This window comes from Myxocyprinus asiaticus, chromosome 15, assembly GCF_019703515.2.
Source record: "Myxocyprinus asiaticus isolate MX2 ecotype Aquarium Trade chromosome 15, UBuf_Myxa_2, whole genome shotgun sequence".
Lineage (NCBI taxonomy): Eukaryota > Metazoa > Chordata > Actinopteri > Cypriniformes > Catostomidae > Myxocyprinus > Myxocyprinus asiaticus.
Genome location: NC_059358.1, coordinates 5,406,893 through 5,433,512, shown reverse-complemented (window position 1 = coordinate 5,433,512; position 26,620 = coordinate 5,406,893). Strand labels below are relative to the sequence as shown.

Sequence of the window (26,620 nt, the reverse complement as noted above, 5' to 3'; positions counted from 1 at the left end):
TGCTGAATTTATTTATTTTTTCCATGAAACACAAAACTTACTTAACACCCATGGCACGGTTCACCAAAAATAAAACAACTCTGTTTGTTTGTTTATACTCACCAACGTGATGTATGACTTTCTTTGTTTAGTAGAAACACAAAAAGAGATCCCTGATAGCTTGCATACATCACTAGATGTCTATTTGATGTGTGTGTTTACATCTGTAAGACATATTTTTAGGTTGTCTGCACATCTGCAATATGTCTATTAGATGTTTCCTCTTGGATGCCATTAAGACATTCAGCAGATGTCTTTGAGATGTTTATGATTCAGAATGTTTGTAAATCTGATCTTTTTAAGATGTTTAGCAGATGATAATAAAAATGCGATGCTTCCCAAATGAAAATATCTCAAACAGACATCTCAAAGACATGTGTGTGCTATGTGGGATGTTAGACAGAATTTTAGCTTTCAGGGGCTGTCAAGTTCAAATAAGGACAAAAAATATCATAAGTACTTTGGAGCAAAAGTAATGTAAATGGTGAAAGAATGTCCATTTTTGGTTGAATGATTGTGATTGCCACTTGGTCCTAACTATTCCTTAAAGAACTCCAAAAATGAATTGCACAGGCCCAACAATGTGCAAAATTATTAAAAACCAATTTAGTTTCTAACTTTCTCTTGAATATCAATGGTTTTGTGCTCCAAAATGAACACAAGGCAAGTTGCTTTACATTTACATATAGCAGACGCTTTTTGACTTGGAACATAAGCAATTTGTCATACAAAAGTCAACAATATCTGTAGTAATATCTGTATCGCACTGACAAGTTTCAAGAGTTACTTGTTGCTTTCGAAAGTTTGTGTACCCTGAAAACAACCCCATTCAGTTAAATTACTGACAAGCAGTAACCCCTATCAGACATTTTTGCATCAATATAAGCATGAACACATTTCCTTCAAGGGTTACCGATCCAGTCCCATGGGAACCAGGAAGTAATCATGTTCACATGAAAAATAGTGTGCGCGATTTGGAGGTTGAATTTTTGCTCAAAAAATTACATTTTTACTCCACTGACGGTTAGGTTTGGGGCTGGGGTTTGGTTTAGGGTCTATGGTAAATAAAATATGCATTCCTGTCGACTGTATTAAAACATTAACAACAACAACAACAAAAATTAGCTTTTGGCGCCACTCTGTGGGCATTTCCCTCAGAAACTATGCTCACGCATGCACATATATTTCACAACACTTTCAGCTTCGGCCACTGGGGGAAGTGGTTTGAAATTCTGTAAGCGATTTCAGCAGTAAAACTTTCAACATACCATTGTCAAATTCAAAGTGTGATCAGTCTTGAGGGCTTAAAAAAGTTAAAAGTTATAATATATATATATATATATATATATATATATATATATATATATATATATATATATATATATATATATATACTGTGCATCCGGAAAGTATTCACAGCGCTTCACCTTTTCCACATTTTGTTATGTTACAGCCTTATTCCAAAATTGATTAAATTCATTATTTTCCTCAAAGTTCTACAAACAATACCCCATAATGACAACGTGAAAGATGTTTGAAATCTTTGCAAATTTATAAAAATAAAAAAGAAACCAAAAAAATCACATGTACATAAGTATTCACAGCCTTTGCCATGACACTCAAAATTGAGCTCAGGTGCATCCTGTTTCCATTGATCATCCTTGAGATGTTTCTTCAACTTGATTGGAGTCCACCTGTGGTAAATTCAGTTGATTGGACATGATTTGAAAAGGCACACACCTGTCTATATAAGGTCCCACAGTTAACAGTGCATGTCAGAGCACAAACCAAGCCATGAAGTCCAAGGAATTGTCTGTAGACCTCCGAGACAGGATTGTATCGAGGCACAGATCTGGGGAAGGGTATAGAAAAATTTCTGCAGCATTGAAGGTCCCAATGAGCACAGTGGCCTCCATCATCCGAAAATGGAAGAAGTTTGGAACCACCAGGACTCTTCCTAGAGCTGGCCGCCTGGCCAAACTGAGCGATCGGGGGAGAAGGGCCTTAGTCAGGGAGGTGACCAAGAACCCGATGGTCACTCTGACAGAGCTCCAGCATTTCTCTGTGGAGAGAGGAGAACCTTCCAGAAGAACAACCATCTCTGCAGCACTCCACCAATCAGGCCTGTATGGTAGAGTGGCCAGACGGAAGCCACTCCTCAGTAAAAGGCACATGACAGCCCGCCTGGAGTTTGCCAAAAGGCACCTGAAGGACTCTCAGACCATGAGAAACAAAGATTGAACTCTTTGGCCTGAATGGCAAGCGTCGTGTCAGGAGGAAACCAGGCACCGCTCATCACCTGGCCAATACCATCCCTACAGTGAAGCATGGTGGTGGCAGCATCATGCTGTGGGGATGTTTTTCAGTGGCAGGAACTGGGAGACTTGTCAGGATCGAGGGAAAGATGAATGCAGCAATGTACAGAGACATCCTTGATGAAAACCTGCTCCAGAGCACTCTGGACCTCAGACTGGGGCAAAGGTTCAACTTCCAACAGGACAACGACCCTAAGCACACAGCCAAGATAACAAAGGAGTGGCTACAGGACAACTCTGTGAATGTCCTTGAGTGGCCCAGCCAGAGCCCAGACTTGAACCCGATTGAACATCTCTGGAGAGATCTGAAAATGGCTGTGCACCGACGCTCCCCATCCAACCTGATGGAGCTTGAGAGGTCCTGCAAAGAAGAATGGGAGAAACTGCCCAAAAATAGGTGTGCCAAGCTTGTAGCATCATACTCAAAAAGACTTGAGGATGTAATTGGTGCCAAATGTGCTTCAACAAAGTATTGAGCAAAGGCTGTGAATACTTATGTACATGTGATTTCTTTTCATTTTTTATTTTTAATTAATTTGCAAAGATTTCAAACAAACTTCTTTCACATTGTCATTATGGGGTATTGTTTGTAGAATTTTGAGGAAAATAATGAATTTAACAAATTCATGCAACAAATGCAACAAGCATTTCTTGAAATTCACGTGGCCAACAAGTCTAATAATCTTGGAGCATTTTGAGAGCTACATTCGTCACAGGTCTTCCTCCCAGCTGGTGTAAACACAAAGGAACCATTCACAGTTTTCCTCGCCTGAAGATGAAAAAGCATGTGCTAAAAGGCCCGAGGTCAGAAATTGTGTTATACAGATTCAACCAGTTGGTTTGACTGGGTCGGCTGCATTAATAGGCCATGAGTTCTTCGTTTCACTGAATGAGATGCACAGCCAAGGCTGGCACTAGTTTTATTTCTTGTGATTCATCCATGTATGAATAAAAAATTTTTTTTTAAAAATGTCTTAATGTGTTTTATTTGATAAAACATTAATTAACCATCTGACAAGACATTCATCTCTTTGATGATGCTATACTAACCATGGTAACAATGCGACAGTCAGCTACAACACAAATTGGGACAGAAAAACAGCCCAGGCTCTGTACCTAGTATATTAAAATATGTCTGCCTCTAGATGTATCACATGGATATAATACAGACTATGCTGGAAAACACCTTTTTTTTTTTCAGCTGGATTGCCTGCTGTTTGATCAAGTCAAACCACCCACACAGAAATGTCCTGGTGCTCCCTATGGGCAGTCCATATCCCTGCCCAAAATTAAAATAAGTATAAACTCTGTTCCAAATCCTGAACTGTCGTGTTGCCTACTACCAGCAAAGGCAGCTGCTACCTCCACAGAGGCCGTTCACACCAAACACGTCCTTGAGCTAAAAAAGCTAGACACGGCACCATGAACACAGGTGTCTAGAGATGCGTTTTTAAAAGTTGTAATGGTTTTTTTTTTTATTAATTTTTTTTTTTACCTAAAACAGGATCTAAAAAAAAGAGAAACATGGTACAACAGTCAAAAACATCCGTCTAGTGTAGGGATTTTCAAACTGTGATCTGGGGACCCCAAGAGGGCCGCAATGGAGTGCTAGGGGGTCTGCAGAAAATGTAAGTTAAAAACAGTATGAAAAATTTGACATTATTAGACATTGTTACCATTTAATTTTTAAATCATGGGATTGATTACAATTATTTTATTCTTTTGACAGCCATTGTTTTAAACAGTGAGAATAAAAAACAAATCTACATATAATTTCATATATTAAAGTAAGAAATATATTAGTAAGAAATAAGTAATCAATTAATGATTTAATGACTGCAATGCTGCTTTGGAACAATAATTATTCTGAAAAATGCTTTACAAATAATAACAATAAAAAAAAAAAAGCTTGAAACAGTGGGCTTGGGTGGGTGTGTTTGCACTTTCTTTGGGTGTATGAGTGCAAACGGTGGTTGTATAGTATGTTAATGAAGTGGCACAAAACGCAATTTTCTTTGTTCAAAGCAGTTCTGTTTTCAGCGCAAAGTCTAAATTCAGTTCCTGCATTTGCAGTTTTAGATTCCCCCAGCAGGTGGTAATAAAGTTTATGTCCAAACTCTGAAAATATATCCCTGACGATCAGAGTTGTAGCTGTCTTATGACACAAAAATGTAAGAGATTTGTGTTAAACTATCTATGAGTCATGGTTTATTTTTCAATCATTATTATTAAGTTTATATTTCCAATTGTATTTGTGATCTAATTTGTTATGGTATTGTTCCACCTGTTGTCATAGAGTGATTTTGAAGTCATTGCAAAAGTTGCCAATGAAGGAAGTTGGAGGGAGTAAAATGTTTGGATTTGGTATATTATTTTTTTGACCACTTTGTTATTTTGATTATATTGTCTTTTTGTTTGAAGCGTAATTTGAATTTATAAATATTTTAATGTAATTTTTTCAATGTAATTTTTTCGTGTTTCAATAAATTAATTTAATTGTTCAAAATGAAAATCTACAGGTAGAAGTGAAGTGCGTGCTGATACAATCACTGTTAATACTAGCAATGATTTGTGTGTCAGCAAATGAAAATTATTAATAATACTTACATTCCCTATAATTTAACTGAGCGTACATACAAAATCTGATGAGAATCATCTGTGCTTATAAAAGGAGCCTGTCACTGTCAGAGAAACACAGAGAAATACAGTCCATTTACACTACCAAAGTCTAATGAATGTGCTGGCTTTGTTTATATCGCTGGTGCTTGAGGAAATGGACTATATAATAGGATCTAGAACCTAAGAATTAAATTGCACTTGACCCAGCATATTAGCATGTTGCATGCGCAATTACACCAATCCCACTTTCACCTAGACTTAGCGCGTTCTTGCACGAATATACTAAAACTTCATGGCCATGCCCACTGACTTTGCGCTTGTGACTTAAGTGCTAGCGCTCTTAAAACTGGGCCCAATATCTTAATGACTCATTTTGACTTATTGTAAGTACAATGATAATATAAAAGACAACTATTTAATTTTACAAACAACATATCTCAACAGCACGTTAACTCTTTTTCTAACACAGGGAGTCGCTTGCAAGGGGATTGATATATTTCTGGGCCCTTGGCATGAAAAAGTTTGAAAACCTCTGATCTTACATATGTTTACATAGAAAGACAATTGAAAAACAGTGCAGATGGACAGAAATCTGTATTAGGAGTAAACAGCCCCTAAGGCAGCATCCTAACTGAATTGGAACCTCGTAAGTGGCTGATTTGGAACGCTCTGCACAGGCAGCAACCAGCATGGTCACCCCACTAAATAATGTTACAATACTCTGATAAGCATGAAAATACATAGTACACAAAGATATATGATAAAATAATCCATTTTTAATTACACTTTAACTATTTTTATACATACTTTTTAGTATTGAAAGAAATATTAGTATATTCAATTTTTGTTTCTCTCAGCTTGGTCGCCAAAGTGGTTGAATTTTCACTGAGCTCATTATAACGCATTCTGGGATTACCTTCTCCATGAAGCATATATGCGATGCTGACTTATATTTGGGCCATAAGTACATATCTTAAAAGGTAATCATGCTGCCTTCCATTTGGAACAGCCCCTGTGTATGCTTTAAAACGCAGTCTATATAGGCAGCTCACTAGGTTTGGGAGTTTAGCTTGGTGTTCTTTGTTCTACTGAGTTTACTGAGCAACGTATGATTTTATGCAAACCACAGAGCTGAAATATGCAGACATTGACCCATTTAAAAAACAGTTCATAGCTTAAATGATGAGTCACAAATTAAGTTTTTGTCTCCATTCATCCAACTAGAAGCTACTGCAGCAAAACTAATAACAAGATGAGAGGCTATAAAACATCAAACATGTTTGCTGGATTAAACGCTGGCCTTAATAAGACTTTTATACACCAAAACATACTTTTCATCAATATGTTTTAGGAGCCCTGCTCAATTTAGCCATTAAGCATGTAATATTAAGTTGCAATATTCATATTTCATATGTTTTGTGGTTCAAGCATATTTTATCTTTATTCAGAACAAGCATACATCATATTTTAAAATGTAAAACACTCACCACAATACCTGGGTGCACATCAAAGATCTGCACAATGATAATTAAGGCAACACCTAAATTATTAACTGTGTTTCAGATACAATGAGGCATTTCCCTGTGGAACAACTCAATTGATTGCACCATGCAAAAAAGAATAATGCAAAAGAACTGTACTGATTTACAGCAGGCACTGTAGGATACTACATAAATCACCATATCTAATGCTAACCCAAAAAGATAAATGAGAAACAGAAAACAATTTTAAGCATAATACAAGTTAAAAACAATGCTCATTTAAAATTCAATAAAACAGAATAATACAACAGCAGCATCTATCAAAGCCACAGACAGAGTATATTGGGCTTACAGCAAAGTAACTTCACAAGATTCTTTTATTAGCCAACATGCTGGTTACTAGAGTATTTGATGCACTGTTGTTATACAATGGCTCCAGAAAGTATTATTAGGACATTGAAGCCACACTTAAATATGTATGTATGCCATTGCATACATACATAGCTAAAAAGAAAAAAAAAAAAAAATCAAACCAAGTGGAATTTATTTTATGGAAAAATAGCACAAGCACATATTTAAAGCAAACATTTAGTGAAAAGAAGTTTGGTTGGTTGGTTTTGACTTTAAAATAATATGTATACTGTTCAAAATGAAGACATTTTGAGTTGATTCGAAACTCTGATTCATCGATTGCATCATCTTTTTAAAAATATTCATGGAAGTCTCCATGTGGCGATTTTAATGAATTAAAATATTCTAGTAAATACATTTTAAGGTAAATATTGCTTTATGTTTTATATTAGTGCATACAGTTGCAATCAAAATTATTCAACCCCCCTGACCAGCAATACATTCTGGTGATGTGCATTAAAACACATCAACTAAAACCTCAGTAAACAGTCAAAGTACGTTTTTAATACACATTTGAGTGATTTTGTGAACAAAGAGTTCAGTTTACCCAAATTTTAAAATAAAAAAAGAACTAATTCTCTCCACAAACGTCGTGTCAAAAATATTCAACCCCCAGTGTCAATCATTTGTGGAGCATCCTTTATCCTTAATAACAGCAAATAAATGTTTCAGGTAAGTGTTCTTAGGCTTCGGACACCTTTCTATTAGAATTTTTACACATTTCCCATGAGCAAAAGCTTCCAGCTCATTGACATTCTTTGGTTTCTGTGCTGCCACTGCTTCCTTAAAATACCAATAAAGGTTTCCAATGGGATTTTAATGATGGACTGAAAGAGCCATTTAAGGAAATTCCACGACCTATCCCTGAACCAGATTTTGGACAACTTGGATATATCCTTGGTGTTATTGTCTTGCTGGAAAGTCCAGTGATCACCGAGCTTCAATTTACACACTGAAGGCATCACATTTTTAATGCTAAAATGGCCTGATACCTGAAAGAATCCATGGTGTCAGTCACATAGTCAGGATAGCCGTTTCCTGCAGCCACAAAACACCCCCATAACAGGACTGACCCACCTCCATGCTTGACTGTGGGGATGGTGTCGTTCTTGTCATCACCTCGTCATCTTACTCCAGACGTACTGCTGACCCATGGGTCTAAAACTAATTTTCAGTTTAGTGTCATACGTCTATAAAACCTTCTTCCAGGACCCCACAGGTCTTTCCTACTTCTTTCCTAATTACTTTTTGAATATTCAAGTCAACATTTTCCCTTGGTGAAGTTTTGCTTTCTTCCACACCCCACTTCCACATATGTTGTACCATATATTAAAAAAAAATTTATGAATGGTGCTGCCAACTTTGTCTATTGGAAATTGAAGTGCCTTGGAAATGTACTTTTAGCCATGACCTTTCTTGTGTAATGAAATAATCTCTTCTATTAGCTTTTGAGACAGCTTATATTTAATTGCATTTTTTGCATAGAAATACATTTTTGCTTACAACACTAAACTTACATTTTAAAACTTAAATAAGTGCCATTGCAGATTGATGACTTAATTTTGTTTTAAAACAATTACTTGTTTAGCCTTACATATTTAAGAAACAGCTACATGCAATAGGGGTTGAATAATTATGACATGGCTGTATTTAAAAAAAAAAAAAAAAAAAAAATCCTGCTATTTAGAAATATTACGCTATATATTCACACTATGACTTTGAATGTGTCACTCAACTGATATAGACGTAAAGTTTAAAAATTCTGGGTCATCAGAAAAGCTTACTATAAGTGAAACTCATTAAATGGCATTCCTTTCTCTGTTCATTAAGTGAAAAACATTGTGGAAAACAAGTCTTTATTATTTTGAATTACATTTTTACCATATTTTAGGCATTTAAAGGTAACACTTTACAATAAGTAGCTGTTTGTTAACATTAGTTAATGCATGAAATATAAAAATATACCAATATATATTTTGACAGCATTTATTAATCTTGGATAATGTAAATGTATAGGAATACAATTTTTTATTTTTTTCAGCTTGATTTAATGAAATGTACATGCTGTATAACACGTTAGGCTGCAGTTTTCCAGTGAAATGTCCAGCTGGGGGCACCAAAAGCGAGTAAAATGGTGTCGTATTCAGAGGTTTTAAGGTGAATTTTAGATGGATGTTTTAATGATTAAATCATGCCTCCCGAACCTACAACTTTTGTCTGAACCTAACCAATAGTGTTTTAAAATATAAATGAGATGTTAAAAAAGACATCCTTACATAATCAACGCCTAAACCTAACCAATAGTGTTTTAAAACGCAGAAGCGAAATGAAAAGCACATTTTCTGAAGCAACCATGTTATTTAGCTTCTATGACTCTGTGTCATCTGTCAGCTTGAGTTCATGGCTGGACTTAAACCGTGGTCCTCCGACTCTATGAGGGGAGTTGGAATAAATGTATATAATGTAGGTAGGTCTGTAATTCAAGTGATAAAATGTATTGTTTTTCAAATGATGCATTAGAATAAAAGTGTGTCGATATCATAAAATAGCATGGTCTGAGTAATAGAGAGAAAAATAAGTGTTTATAAAGTCATAATCAGCTTTTAAAGTCATGATTTGAATGAAAATGAATAAAACACACAGTTGTTGTTGCGCGTCTAATGTTAATTTCACCTGGAAACTGCAGGGAATTGTACCTGGAGACACATATAACAAGTTTAGCGAAAATTTATATAGTCACGTTTTCACTATGAGACCATGTTGTTTTTTTTAGTTTATGTTAGATAATATTGCATTAATTAATGTGAACATACATAACTTTAAATCATACAAAAAAAAAGTATTAGTATATTTTGAATTTCACTTTAATCATGATTAAAAAGTGCTGAAAAATGTTACTTATTTTAAAGTGTTACCTACTTGCATTAAACCTTTACAGTGTACCTGACAACAATGGCTATTTGATCAAAAATATGGTTTGTCTGATCTGATAAAAAACTCTTTTATGCCATTTCAGAACAAATACATAAATATCAAGACATAGAATATCCTCAAAAGGCAGAAAATATTAAGACATTGTTTTAGCTATATCATCCAGCCCTAATTGTAATTGTAAACATGGCTTAGAAAAGTTCATTCAGTTCTGAGAAAAGGTTTAGCTTAATTTTTTGTTGTCTATTTTTAAGTCTGGCTTAAGCATCCAAACACAATATTGGGGCCACTGCATCTCTTTGACACTCTACAAAAGCAAAGAGTGGCTCATTTTAATAAGAACAACTCTAAAAATCTAGAAAATGAAAACAAGTTTCTTTACGCTTTTCGCCAAATCTCTAGCATTTATATCTTACCTCTGCATATTGGAACAGGAAAATCCCACACAGCTACATTAGACGTGCTGGTCACACAGGTGAGCTGTGCGTGACCATCCAATGTGTATCCAGACACACAGTGGTACCGGATTCTGTCTCCCACATTGAAGCTTGTTCCGTTCAGGACACCTTTGGCAGGAACTCCTGGATTCCCACAAGAACTGCTTTGAAGTTCTACACAGAGAAAGAGAGGAGATGCAAGAAACAGATACTGATCATTCATACCACGTAGTCGCCATCATATATGTCTTATTATATTGGCTGAAATATTAATCTTTTATAACAATATCACTATAAAGTGAGCATATAGGGGTGAATTTTAAATAATTTAACTACACTGGTTTTAGCAGATGTTGCCAAATTCTAAGATGAAAAATTAGCAATATATTAAGAAATATTCTACATGTTTCATATTGTTGTTGCTGTTTTTTTTTTTCTTAGTTTTTGTTTTTTTTTTGTCTTCTTATCAAAATGTTTAAAATAAAATATGTTTTCTTAGGAATATTGTTTTAATTGATAATCAATTTAATGGTTTGTCTTGTGCATGCTTAATAACAATTTCCATCCTGGTAATCTTGTAATATCCCTTTGTAATAACTAACAAAAGCCAGTTCCTTGATGATGTCATCATTCAGGAAGTCACATAATTTTGGTGGGAAAACAACAGACAAACATATTATTATATATGATTTTTTTTTTTTATTATTATTGATTTTTTTTAGTTAGATCAAAAGTGAGTTCAAGAGGTACTTTATAACATGACTTGACCCATATTTTAATGCAACATCATGGGCCAGCTGATACATGTAATTTTATTCTTAATGTATAACTGATTTTTGGTAGTTGTAACAGGCCAATTACTTGGTTGCCAAGCCTGCATTCATCAGGAAATAATGAAAATCCTAAATAAAACATCAATTTGTGCATGAAACAAAATGGTCACATCCTACTGCAATGAAATATCTAGTCTAGTGGGATACTTATTTATAAAAAGGATCTGGCAAATGCAGTCGACTATCATTTCACAACCATCTGACGCTTGACTAATATGCCTCATTCTCTGACACATGTCTGCATACATGATATGTTAAGCTTGCTAAATCCGCTATGAACACCTGCCACTATTGAAATAAAAAAGTTCAATCTTTACTGAAAAGACCTACTGTATGTTCTGCCCATCTGAGACTAATAAAATGACTGTCAGTCAGCTGATAAAAACCAATCAGTCAAGCCATGATTAACATAATGCACTAGACATTATAAATGTATAATTGTGCATACTGCCTCCTACATCCTACATGCATATTACTCCTACATGCTGATTTTGGAGGAGGAAAAAAAAATGACAGAATATAGTATGTAAACATATATGTTTTCACTTGTAGTTTACAAAAATTAGCAGAATAGAATTGAATGGATGAGAACAGAATACAACACAACACAACAGAATGGAACGGAACACAATGGAACGGAACAGAACATAGCAGAACATAACAGAACAGAATAGAATAGAATAGAATAGAATAGAATAGAACAAGGCCTGGATGTTTTCCAGTGCATCTGTCAGCTCATCTCTGGTCGCGTTGGAATAGTCCCATTGAGCTTCACGCCTCTAATCTGCGGTAATGGAAGTATTCCCTGTTCATTACAACAAGTTGGATTGTGTGGCTCTCTTTATTATGGCAGTCAACTAAATGGCCCAGAGTAAAAAAAAAAAAAGCAGAATAGATTAAAATAGAATGATAACAGAGAACAGAAAATAACCAAACAGAAGACACCAGAATAGAATAGAATAAAATAGAATATGATAGAGAACAAAAAATTAGAGCAAAACAGAACAGAATAGAGAACAGAAAAATAGAAAACAGAGAAGGCAATTATTATAGAAAATAGTACCAAGTAAGTACTACTGTAGTATGCATTAGCTTTATACTGTGAATTTTGGTGAATTTATTAATCCATCCAGAAACTCCAAGCCTACATATAAAAAAATGCATATAATGCTTTACAGCATGCGAACAATACAGTGAATGTCTTTCAAATTTGGGTATAGTAATACCTTCGAAAATATGTAGATTATACTGTACCTTGCTAATTTAATGCACTTTAATGCACGTTACTAATTGTGCAATGGGCTTTTGCACGTGTTGCTACTGTGCTTTAGTAACGTGCATTTACTAACATGTTACTAATGTGCTATAATACATACACACACACACACACATATATATATATATATATATATATATATATATAAATTCTCAATATCTGATCTTTAGGACTAATATATGCACATATATATATATAAATATTTGCTGTCTACCTGAACAAGGCCTAAATGTTTTCCAGCGCATCTTTCAGCTATCTCTGGTCACATGAGCTTTACGCCTCTGATCTGCGGTAACGGAAGTGTTTCCTGTTCTTTACGACAGGTTGTATTGCTTTGCTCGCTTTATTATGGCAGTCAAATAAATAACCCAGGGTAAAAATGAACCAGGTTTAGCATAGAAAGTGTGTTGACGTATTACCTTCGAGAGAGGATTTTTTTTTCCTATATCAAAGAAGCAATCACAAACTTGCTCCCTCGGCAAGCTGAAAAATCTCTAACACAAACAGAAAGGACATGACAAAAGCGCCCGCTTGATTGTACTGCAGTGGTCTGAAGGATAGGCTGGACACTAGCCGACTGCAACATTTGAAGCTGGAGATTACGTTTAGACAGAGACCATTCCATGTAACTGCTACTCAGGAGTTCTGATGTGTGGAAATAAAATGCCATTTATGTCAAATATGACAGTGGCTATCAACTGGTTTCGCTTTAGGATCCATCTTTTACATTATACATCAAATGGTGTTCCAAGATGCGTTAAAACACACAGTTTTATTGTACAAAAAATTCATTAAAAAAAATAAAAATAAAAACGCATTAATATATTACAAATTCTAAAGGGTTTGTTTTCTTGGAAGCAAATAATTCACCAAAGCATTTACGTGCATGTTTTTACACCGACTGATTTAACATCTTTCCATTATCGGTGTAAGGTCATAAACTGGTTGACACACTTAGATTTTGCATAGATTAACCCGATTTTGCATTGCATGCAAACACCTTTACCGGCGTTCTTACCGGTTTATCCAATGTACACACACGTTGTGCACATACCTCTTCACAGTTTAACATCAAAAGCAGTGAACTATGCGATTATTTCAAATCTCATGTAAACATGGTTTTCTAGCTTTGTCTGATTTTTTAAATAAGCTGATTTTTGGGAGTTATCAGCGTATTGCTGTGCATGTAAAAAGGCTCATTGTAGTTGGCACAAACCGTGTTTAGCCTCACTGCAAGTGAATCTGTATTTAATTTATTCTGGATTGTATTTTTGTTTACCTTGCCTAGTTTTGTCTATGGTTTTCAAGGATGAGAGCATTTGACAAACTTTAATGCACACTTTGGATGTAATAAATTCCCGATGAATAAAATCAAGCCTGCCCTCCTCCTTTCTTTTATTATATATATATATATATATATCCATATCCAGTTTCACTTTGGAGAGACTTTACATCAGATTATGAAATAAAAATGGGTTGCGAATGGTGTTTAATGTTGACTCATTTCAATTGTGTCAAGTTTTGACCCTCCTGAAATAAACTAATACATTTTGTTCAAACAAGCAAAATTTAAGTCATATTTGAGTGTTACTTCAACTTTGGGGAATTATACTGTATACAATAACAGAGGTCACAATGTACACTTGAAACATCTTAACAGGACTTAATTTTTTTGTACTTTTCAAATGCCTTTTAATATACAAATCATCACGTTTGAAACTATGATATTCTAAACATAGTGAAATAAAAACATTTAAATATTTATGTGAAAATGATTTCGTTGATCAAAATTTACGACAGTCCCACGTTCCATCAACAATTTTGCATCTAATAAATCTGTTTGAAAAGTTTGTGTACTTGTTAACCAAGCAGTTGCGGCTGCTTGTCAGAGGAGGCTGAGCCTCCTCAAAAACAATGTAACAAAAGTGTTCAATGCAGCAAAGGTTCATATTTGGATCAAAGGAGGAAGCGGGAGCCGGGTGAACAATCCAAAGTAAGTCACAACACTTTTCAGTGTACACAAACTTTGCTTTTCAGCATAATAAAATAAACACACAAAGATATGCTTTTCAGCAGTTACTTTCCCACAGACTCAGCTTCGTCCTCTCTCTCTGGACTGGGCCATCTTTTAGCTCCCCCGACTCTAGAAACGGTAATTAGACAATTCATCTCAGGTGGATGTCCTTACCGCTTTCTCTCTCCCCAGATGGGCGCTCGACCACACCCTCGCCTCCACACAGTCTAACAGTTTTTTTAAATCAATTTACCTACTAACATACACAACTCTTTAATGGAAGTTTTTTTTTTTTTTTATCCATTGTTAGCAGATGAGTTTAAATTACTGTATGAATGGTATAAATGCTAGAAGAGACTGACAGCATAAAGCCTCCTGTCATTAGTAAACTGATTAATCAAAAATGGATATTTAAATGATGCAACGTCATCTTGTTCCGTTCAAACAGCAGCCAAAAAAGGCCAGACAGATGCAAAATAAAAATGGCCTCTTTCTGCATTCACAACCATTTATGCTTCAAGCCTGCTTGGGGTTAACACAGTGAAGAAAAACTTTCAAAATATGCCAAAGATGGAGATGTAGTGGAAAGTCTAAAAACATGTGAAAGACTGAATCATGACAGCATCATATATAAATCTGACAACAGTGGAGAATGGAGCTCATCTTCACATTCAGTATTAGGCGAGTAGATGTTACTGTACATGGAATGAGGCCCTCCATTCATTTGTAAATGTTTGCATTGATTGTAGTCCGTTACTGGCACTGCATAATTTGTTCTGTTTGTTGTATTGACAAGCGTTGAGTTAGTGATCAGAAAGATCAAAACACAACAGCATTTCTCAAGACATTAGGGAGATAATCATTTGTGTACAGGAGTATAAATTACCAGCAAAAAACATGATATCTAGACCCACTGCAATCTTTTATTGGTTTGCTCTTTCAATAATGATCTATAAAATAGCCTCCTCAGAAAAATCCATCATGAACCACAACTGTAACAAAGTGGACAAAAGGGTCAGTAAAGAGCATGCTTGAGATGAAATATGAGACAAGTGATTTAAAAAAAAAAAAAAACCCCAACAACAAATGCATATTAACTCCCTGACTGGTCCAAAAACAGGAGAAAACAGTGGAAAGTAACAAAAACGGCACCCACCTTCCGTAATACACTTTACCATAAATAATAAACTTAGAGCAAGCTTCACCATACTGCAAGAACTGAAGATCTCAGGCAATAAAACACCAAAACAACAACAAAGCCACATTAATGCATAACACAGTAACTCAAGCACTGACCCAGGAAAAAGACAGCACTCTGAAAGTCAAGCTTCAACTTTTCTGTGTTTTCCAGCTCTTTTAAGCTGGCAGCCTCCTGATAACAATGAGGTTCAGCTGGTGACAATCAGCTACCTGTTAAGCAGAGTAGGAGGAGCCACAGAGGGAATAGAAAACAAAACATGCACGGAAACGTCACAAAGCAACTAAAAATAAACACACTGACAAGCAACACCATGTGAAATGAAGATGACAGCACTAATAATAATAATACAAAAGTCCCCAGGGATGTAACAGATGTGCATTCAAGTCAAGCATGCATCTCCTGAAAATGTATGCCAGTTTATGCCAATTTTTGCCACAGAAATTGGGGAAAAACTTTAGTGAAGAAAAATATCAGTTTCACCCATTGTACAAATATGCCTGGGTTTGTTCCTGGCAGGCAGCAGATTCCCTAACCACACCCCCACCCTAATCAGAGCCTGTAACGCCAAGTAGCCTGCTAGGAACCACTTGGGACATCTTTCTTCCATCGCGTGAAGTCTCAGAAAAAGAAAAAAAAAACATAATAATAATAATAATTTGCGTTATTTATTTTTTTACACGTTAAACAAATAATATTAATCACACAAATTAACACATTAAATTTCCCAGCCCTAGTGAAAATATTATATAATTGTGTGTTTAGAATACACAAATGTTAGCTACATTTATAATAAGCCTTAGCAAGACAAACAAGTCTGCATTTTAATTTCAAAAACGTTAAAAATGTAATTCCATAACCATCATTTCCACCACAGAATTCTATAAATCACAACACAGAATTTGAGATGTGCAGGAAATAACACTGTGGTGGGAATTCTCATGACTTTCAAACAAACAAACAAACAAACAAATTACATAAATCTCCTGTGATGCTTGTACAGTACATACACTGTTAGACATTGTTAGTACACAGATTAAAAAAAATAAATAGTGAGAGTGTGAAAAATGGTTTAAGTAGACTCTCTATAAGTCTACAGCGCAAAAAGTCCCCAAAGTTGACTAAACACCCATACACTGTGTAAAAGTGTTACCTTGCTAAATCTCTCTAAAAGAGCAAGTACAATGGCTTCCATATACTGAAGCATTTCATGTTGACTTGAAACACATTGCTATGTGTGGTCACCGTGCTCCCTTGAGGCAAGGAGCTATGTAAGAAACTATTGCTTCTTTTCTCAGATTTTTGTTGGCTCTTTCCTTCTGTATTTACCTAGAGATCCATCAGGGCAGCCTTTTCAGCAAGGCATCTGATCTATGAAGCATGGCACGAGATCATGCTGCTTTGCCTGTCATGGTTTACACAACAGCTTGTAAAATCAGCACAAACATAAACATGTGATAACCATCTCATGTTGCCTGTCATAACCACTCAAGGCAGGTTATACCTCCACCACATGTGACAAATGACATATCTCTGTCAGAATGAAAGCTGCAAGATGATCTGCATTGGCACTGGCAGGCAAGCACTTTCATAGTCCTGTATTTTTGTCAGGTAATGCTAGGTAAAGCTTTAGGAATGTTCCAGGCTCAATACAAGTTAAGCTCAACAGCATCCCTGACAAGGTGTCGATTAACTCAGAAAATTACACTCAGTGACCACTATATTACGTACACCTGCACACCTACTTCTTCATGTGATTATCTAATCAGCCAATCGTGTTGCAGCAGTGCAATGCATAAACTCATCAGATATGGGTCAGGAGCTTCAGTTAATCATACCAACCATCAGAATGGGGAAAAAATCTCAGTGACATAAATTAACTTAAACATGAACACACACAGCAGCCACGTGTGTGTGTCTCTCTCTCTCTCGAACTGGCGTCCCTGGCTCCTCTTTATCCCTCTCCCGCTGATTGGGCTGATTCAGTGCCGGGCATCCATTGTTAAGGCCCAGCCATGCCCTCCTCCTCGTCACACTCCTCCGCCACCTGATTCAGGCCAAGGAAACCTCTGGCATGATGTACTCACCTCCCCTCCTGCCTCTCTGGAGCCCTGGGACAGACGAGGAGAGGGAGAGGGAAAGAGCGAGTGGGAGAGACAGAGAGAGAGAGAAGAGAGAGAGAGAAAAACTCACTCGCTGGTCCCTGGACATGCCGTCGCCTGGTCCTCAGCCACTCCTCCGTCCTCTGGCAGATGACAGCTGCTCCTCCCCTGGCGGACAGCTGCGAGTCCTCTGACACCTGGTGGACAGAACGGCTCCTCCCCTTCCTGGCGGACGGCAGCAGCGAGGACTCCACGACAGCACATCTCTCCTCCTTTCCAGGTTTTGGCACCAATGTAATGGGTAAGGATGGGCAAGGAGGAGCAGGGAACCAGCTGAGCATGAAACTTTAATTACATAAATGAACTTAAACAAACAAAAACACAGCGGCTGTGTGTGTCTCTCTCTCTCTCTCAAACTGGGGTCCACGGCTCCTCTTTATCCCTCTCCCGCTGATTCAGTGCCGGGCGTCCATTGTTATGGCCCGGCCACGCCCTCCTCCTCGTCACAAGGTTGTTTTCCCAGAATTTGTTCTGACTTTTGACTTCTGCGCAAATGTCTGCGCAACTAGCGTGATCAAGTGGAAATGCATAGATAATCGCTGTTTTCAAACAGATAACTAGGGCTGGATATTGATTCAGATTTCCCTATCCAATTTTATTCTGATTCAAAAGCTCTAGATTCAATTTGATTCAATTCTGATATCGATTAAATTTGATTCTGATTTGATGCACTTGAGTAAATTTCAGTAATTATGTCCATTTTGAAATACATTTTCTATAAGCTAGCGCTGTTAATATACGGGAGTCTTCTAACTTGGTATATTATACAAATATTAATTTTAATATTTTTATTTTATCAATAGTTTTTAATATGTACAAATTCAATGTATTCTGTTATTAAAAAATGATGTATTTTGCATTTATAAAATTGCATACACACACATACATATATATATATATATATATATATATATATATATATATATATATATATATATATATATATATATATTATATACTGTATATATACATGTTCGGTTTATAATATAAACCTTCTTATAAATATAGACCTTCTTCACTGTATTACAGCCTGTACAGCTGAGAAAAGACTTTGGCAGTGTTTCACATTTTGGTAAGCACAAATCGATTTTACTGTTGCTAAAGTAGTCAACCTACTGTTTCCGATTTCACTGTGAGATCATTCTGACTACTCAATCACTGACAAGTGAAATCTGAACATTTACCAGCCAGTGGTTAATCACAGATATTTTAAGTAGCATAGCACAAAATTTGGTCGCATAGTCAAGTGATTTACTTAGATTGAAGAGGGTTGTGCAAAGAGTAAAAGAACAATCTTGGAATTTTAAGAATCAAGATCAGGATCGTTCACATGGAGATTGCGAATAAAGGGAAAATCTATATTTCTGTGACAGTGACGCAGAAATTACACACTTCACCTTTAATCTATTTTCAAGTCAAATAAATTATATTCACATCTTCATGACCTCAGTACTAAGAGTACAGTGGGCAAACCGCTGAGGTAATTGCCTAAGAATAATCCCAGGAGATGAGCTATTCATCCCTCCATACATCTAATGACTTTGCCGTCCTTGAAGATGATGGAAGTTTGCATCTGCATTAACGCACCCAACACACTTCAGCACACAGCAATCTTTACCTCAGAGACGGTCGCTAGTCCCCATTCATTCAACATTACTGAGCATTCCATTGTATAGAAGCAATTAGAAAACACCTCAAAAACCTTCAAAGACTCCACAAGCACCATAAAACTGACAACACAAGGATTTTGTGGGTCAACAGAGATCATACTGTAATATTTTTCAGAGCCAAAGGATAGTTCACCCCAAAAAATATTTACTCATCCTCATGTTGTTCCAAAGCTATATGACTTTCTGTCCTCTATGTAACACAAATGGAGGTTGTGGAATTTACAATGGTTTTCGATTTATGAGTGAATGTAATAAAAATTAAAAAATATGTTCAAACTTAAAGTTGGTATTGGATCCAGAATCAAATGCAAAAATAATGATTTGGTCTCAATATAAGTAAAGCTTATGTTTAGTTAAGACAATAATTTAGACAAAAATCTTGTTTACAGAAATACACTTATTTAATTAATTAAAATCTGTGGGTTAAAGTTGATGGCAAGTTACTTGCATAAGTACTACAACAGTAGTCAGATTCATCAATCATGTAAACTAAAAAAAAAAAACGTAATTGTACTCCATATTTAGCAACTTGTTAGCAACTTTTGTTAGCGTTTTAAAAAATGCACATTTCAGGTTTGACTGTGAGGAATTTATGTTTTTCGAGCAAAACGTCAAAGTCTCATGAAGTAATGTTAACAATAGATCTTATTTTACTTATTAATCGAAAACCACCATTCTAGAAACTCATTGGAAATTCCAGAGGCAACTCATGCTAATGCTAATTCTATTCCAAATTTTACAACTACAACCTGCACACCTTTATAGGACAATAGCAGTAAATTTCAAAAGTTGCGAGAAAAGACCAATACTGCAGCCATTCCTGCTGGTGTTGTCATTTTGCGCACATTTCATAAAAGCTCTTTAGTCAATACAGAATTTTTTTCCAAATCAATATTTTGGGTACTCCTAGCATTTAGATGACCAGACGCTTTGCAACGTGGCCTGTTCATGCATGCTGTGATGACCAAGCATTAGTATGTAGATCAAGTATGGTGTGGTATTTCCAAAGTCATTGGTATTCCTTTAAAGAGCACTGCTTTGCAGACAGAAAGGTTGAGATTCTGCTTGCCTGAAAACCTGACTTGTACTAGAAGGCGATAAATACTTTAATCAAAACATACACAGAGACTGTCAAACATGGTTTTGTTTGTTCCGATGTGACGTACGCCTGACAAGTATCAAACTGAGATTTCTTCTCCCTGTGAATGACCTTTCACTCCATCCATCTCAGTCTAATAGGCCTAAACCAGTGGCTCTCAAAGTGTGGGGCGCACCCTGTAGGGGGGTGCATGGAAGTATTGCAAGGGGGGCATGGAAGACAGCCACAAACACGATCCTCTCATCCCTCAATCTTGTGTTTCACAGATGAAAAAATTTATACTGATTTTGAACGACGAGGGTGAGTAAATAATTGCGGAAAGGTCATTTTTTTATTAAAATTTATCAGTATCATTGTCATGTGTATTTTGTTGATTCATGTTTTTCATGTCTTTTATTTTGAAAGTTATTTCCTGTTTCATGTCATGTGTCCCTAGTCATGTGATTTCATGTTTTCCCTCCATGTTCATGTGTCTTGTTTTCATTGGTTTATTGGTTTATTATCTTGTTATGAGTTCTGTTTGTTCATTGGTTTGTTCTCCCATGTCCATGTATTTAAACCCTCATGTTTTCCATTGTCCTTGGTCCATGTCCATGTCATAGTTAGGGTTTATTTGATTTCACTTTTGTAAATAAATTGCACTTGGGTTCTTGTTGCCAGTGACATTACAATCATTAATCAGGTGCAAATTATTGTCCAGAGGTCCAGACCGCTACTGAAACAGCGCATAGATGGTACTGTCACGTGATACTTGTTTCTTTTTCAGCACTGACTAGGATGCGACAATCAGTCATTTATTATTACTGGATGAGGATTTAAAAAAAAAAAAAAAAAAACTTTTATAGAGACTTGTTTAATCATTTAAAAGCATTTTTTTTTTCTTCAATAAAAACAAAATTATTTTCGATTAGATTATTTGGAGGGTGTGACCTGAAAAAATTGAGAACCACTGGCCTAAACATTGAATATCTAATGCAATAAAAACATTGGAAACTTCTTATAAGGGTAAGGGATTTGAACAAACCCCTTATCCCAAACTTTAGCATGTAACTCATTCAATATTATAAGATATTCATGATACCTCAAATAATAATGCTTGATGAGAAGAGGTGCGCTATTACTTTCCAAAGCAATGACTTTGATGGAGATTGACGGAGACTCCCAAGATTTACCCAGAGACCAGAAAGGTCACATACACATTACAAAGTTTTGGGAGTGATATCCACTTTACAGTAGTGAATCCCCTAAATTGTTTCATATATGTACAGAAACACGAGTCAAATTTACGATGGTTGACAGTGATGATGCATATGTTGAAAATGTCATAATAGCAAAGTTTTGGCATCTCACAGCTCTGAACTAGAAACTTGGACGCCAACAGTTAACCCGTTTGTTGTTAGCTATTTTTAACAAAAGAAATATAAGGAACCAGAGATGTAGTTACATCTGTCAATTTTTAGTAAACCACTGTTGACAAAGGCATTGTGTTTTTTGTATGTACTCTGTAAGCTGCTGCGTTTAAACAGTGTGGAGTCTCTGCTTCTGGACCATTATATATGGGTTACACTGATACCGTGGGAGAAACTACAGTTAGAGAGAGACAGTATCAACGTGCAAATGAGTCACGACAAATAGCCTACCTCTGTTTCTGAGGTTTTCTAGCATAATATCTCAGACAAGCTGTCAGTGTCCAAAAAAAAGAGTGTGGTCACTGCACTAACAACTAGTTGTTCAGTTTGGTTCTGCACATGCTGTACAGATTAAATAAAAATTCATGGCTATAGAAACTTGGGGGCTAGGCTGTTTTGAATTGGACTAGTAACTATAGCAACACTTTAAAACCACTCAGAACATCTTAGGGACTGTATAGCAATCACCTGACAACCATGCATAACACCCTAACTATGTGGCGGCAAGTTTTTACAGACAAGCACCACTCACATTTTCTTCAGAAAAGGTAAAAGTCTAGTTTCTGGTAACAACTTTTCTGATACAAACAGTGAGGTCTCAGTTGGTGTCTCTGATTTCCAGTCACACCTATTGCGACAACTGACATAAAAAATGGCATTAATTTTATCATTCTCTCGGTCTTGAGCCAATGAGATTGTGGTCAGTTTGGAAAATGTTATTTTGTTCTGATCGGAACCGTTTTCTTTTGTTATTGTTTGTGTGAAGTTGATCTTAGCAAGCTGAATCGTCATCAGCTCTCTCCCCTGCTCTTCACCCTGATATATTTTGTTTTGTGTCTGTTAAAACCCTTGTTGTAGTTCATGTTAGCTCTGTGTCCTCTTAATGGCCAGAGTTTTTGTCTTTTTGCTTTGTTAGTTTATTATATGATAGGGCTGGGCTGTTTTACAGATGTTTTTGATTAATTAGAATTTTAGTTTTTTGTTTTTATATTTGTTTTAATATCTTAAGAGAAGTTGAAGCCCCGTCCCCAAGACTCTGAATTAGCAGGGAGTAATACACTGATGCCTCATGATCTTTTCCAAAAGCAGTAATCACCACTCCCAGAGTATCTGCTGCTTTAGGGGGTGTATGCTACTCCCAAAAATAGTACAAAACAGGTGGCACAGCTGTAAATACCTAAAGAATTGAGAACCTATGGAATAACATGAATGGAACTATGGGAATTATATTGTGACTAAACAAAATCCAAAATAAATCAAAACTGTGTTATATTTTAGCATCTTCAAAGTAGTCACCCTTTGCCTAGAATTTGCAGACATGTACTCTTGACATTTTCTCAACCAACTTCTTGAGGTATCACTCTGGGATGCTTTTTAAACAGCATTGAAGGAGTTCCCATCTATGTTGGGCACTTATTGGCTGCTTTTCTTTATTATTTGGTCCAAGTCATCAATTTCAAAAACTTGTTTTTTTATTATTAAATTTTAGTTTTATAATGAAATAAATTAATATGGTGGCACAATTATATTTTTGTCTACAAAACTAATTTCAAACATTTAAGCATACACCTTCAGAAGATTTTTAAAATCATGAGAAACATTTCATTCAAGTGTTTCAAACCTTTTGACCGGTAGTGTAGGTCATGAGCGTATTAACCTCCCTCACAATCCATTCTGTCCAGCAGAAAGGGGACTTATTATTACAGAACTTTGGGTTCAGCCATATGCTCGAAGCAACATTTAAATAAATGTCTGGATTAAACATCCATACTGCGTGCAAATGCAAGATAATGGGGTGTAACTTATACTGGGGTGTATTACTTCTCTGGTTAGTTTGATAGAAAGGCTGTGCAATGGCGAAATAGGGGCAAGAACTTCCTGTTCAATACAAAACCAGGGAGGGGCTCTCTCAGGTGGAAGCAACCATTGAGCCAAATGTCGGAGACCGAATGCATAATAATAAAACAAAATCTTGAGTAGGCCTAGCCCACCTTTGGCAATCAGCCTATGCAACTTACTGAAATGTAATCTGGGACGTTTACCATTCCAAATGAAGGACTTCGCTATGCTATCAAATTGCTTGAAATAAGAGAGGGGGACATCTATAGAGAGAGACTGTAGCAGGTAGTTGAATTTTGGAATACAATTCATTTTAATAACATTAACCTTCCCAATCATAGATAAATGTAATGAAGCCCACCTGCCCACATCGCTCGAAAACCTTTTTATTAAAAGGGTCAAAATTAACTCTAACTAAATCACACAAATTTGATGGGAAAAATACCCAAATACTTAATCCCTGTTTGGGCCACTGGCAGGGGCCCAGCTGAAAAGCCGTTACCGGGCAGTACGCTGTCAGAGCCAAAGCTTCGGATTTAGACCAATTAACTCTGTATCCTGAGAACTTAGAAAAGGAATTAATAATTCTGTGGAGGCAAGGCACTGATCTAGAAGGGTCGGAGAGTAAAATAATCTGAAATTAATCCATTTGTTTGTACCGCCACTACTGGGTGATGATAAAGTAACTTAATCCATCCAATAAAAGTATTTCCAAACCTGTACATTTCCAAAATCTTAAAAAGATAATCCCATTCTACCATATCAAATACCTTTTCAGCGTCAAATGAGATGGCAGTAACCGGAGTCTGATCATTCACCACTGACCACATGATATTGATGAAACGCCTAATGTTATCAGAAGAGCTATGGCCCCGAATAAACACCACCTGATCTATATGTATGAGAGATGTCATAACTTTACTTAATCGGTTAGCCAAAATTTTTGACAATATTTTAACGTCTAACTGGATCAGGGAAATTGGACGGTAACTCTTACACTCGCTTGGATCTTTGTCCTTTTTAAGAATCAGACTTAATTACCTCGCCAAGCTCCTCCAAGTTTATCTCAGAATCAAGAGAATGTTTTGCTCAGTTGTCAGTTTAGAAAGTTCTAATGGTCCATAAAGTTTCTAATATCTTCATCAGTAGACGAAGACGTGGAACTATAGGGATCAAGATAGAATTCTTTAAAAGCATTATTAATATCAATGGCCGAGGTAAATATTTCGCCACCAGCAGATTTCACTGAGGGAACGGTAGAAAAAGGCTCTCTCTGTTTTATATATCTAGCCAGAGGTTTCCCTGCCTTGTCCCCCAATTCAAATTATGACTGTCTTGCCCTGAATAGCCAAAACTCCACCTTCCGTGACAAAATAGTATTATATCTGTATTTCAGTCGGGTCAATTCCCTGAGGCCATTAGACGACATTAGGTGCTTCAGCTCTGCCTCGGCACTTTTAATATTCCCTTCAAATTCCACGAGTTCTTGCGTTTTGGATTTTTTGGTGAATGAGGCATACTGTATGATCTGGCCCCTAAGAGCCGCCTTAAGTGCTTCCCACGCCATGCCCACAGAGGATACTGAGGACCAGTTGGTCTCCATATAGACATTGATTTCAGCCTTTAGCATTTGTTGGAATTCAGGATTTTGCAAAAGGGATACATTAAAGCGCCAACTATATGATTTATTTTTCTCCATATGTGGCAACACCTTTAAACACTGAGAATCTGAGAATAAAATGTTTCCAACTGAGCAATCAACAACAGATTAAATGAGGGACTTAGATATTAAAACAATCTATTCTAGAGTAAATCTTATGGACTGATGAAAAAAATTTATAGTCCCTACAAGACAGGTTCAAAAGTCTCCAAATATCTGTAAGACCAAGATTTTTACACATCCTGTGAAGTGTCAATGTTGCTCTAGGGGGCTTGCACACTTTGGCTTTACTATGATCAAGGACTGAGTCCATCAAATGATTGAAAGTCTCCTCCCAATATTATATCATGAGGGGTGCCAGCGGCTTGCAACATCCCTTCAAGATCTATAAAAAAAAAAGCATCATCAACATTAGGTGCATAAATATTAGCCAAAATAAGATTTTGTCCCTAAATTTCAGCAAAAACAATAATGACTCTTCCAAATTTATCTTTACTCAGTTTGAGACATTTGAATTGTAGATGTTTACTTATCAGCGTAATGACTCCCCTGCTCTTACTCGACCCAGCACTATAAAAAATAAAAAATAAAAAATGCCCACCCCATTTCTTCCCAAATTTTTCAGCTTCCTGTGGAGAAAGGTGTGTTTTTTGAAGAAACACTATATCATATTTCTTACACTTAAGAAGAGAAATAACCTTCCTTCTTTTTATGGGATGCCCTAACCATTCACATTCCATGTGGAGAGAGACAATCCACTCATATTAACATTTGACATTTTGACATATAAGAAAAAATAGATTGTGTCAAAAACAAGATTATAAAGACCACATTCCAACATTAGTGCAACCATCAAAACCCGAACATCCCCCAGAACAAAACAAACAGAAAAAAGAAAAAAATGCGCATTAACCCCACACACGACAGCGCCAACTGGTGTCCATCCCTCCAAACTCAAACAGCCCATGCACGCCTACAGGAACCCCCGCGACAGCCTTGCCGTCGGATTGCTCAAGTCCAGTGTTTCTATACAAATTTTGTGTGACAGAATTACACAGCAAAAGATAATCTATAAAACAAACTCTAGCCAATAGGCGGAATAAACACAAAGGGCATGCAGATTCATCAAACAGTCAAGCAAATGTTCAGTGAGCTGGTCCACTCGGCTGCAACATGAGTGCAAGCAAATTACTTACTCCAATGACTTTGCAAGAAATACTCCACAAA

General features: G+C 36.3%; 1 protein-coding gene across 1 annotated transcript in view; it reads right to left on the bottom strand.

Annotated features, from left to right (window-relative positions):
- LOC127453076 (CUB and sushi domain-containing protein 3-like) overlaps positions 1-26,620 on the bottom strand; it is a 435,789-nt gene that overhangs the window by 337,066 nt on the left and 72,103 nt on the right. Inside the window, 1 exon segment of the mRNA XM_051719109.1 lies at positions 10,213-10,407. Within this exon segment, the coding sequence (XP_051575069.1) occupies positions 10,213-10,407 (195 nt within the window).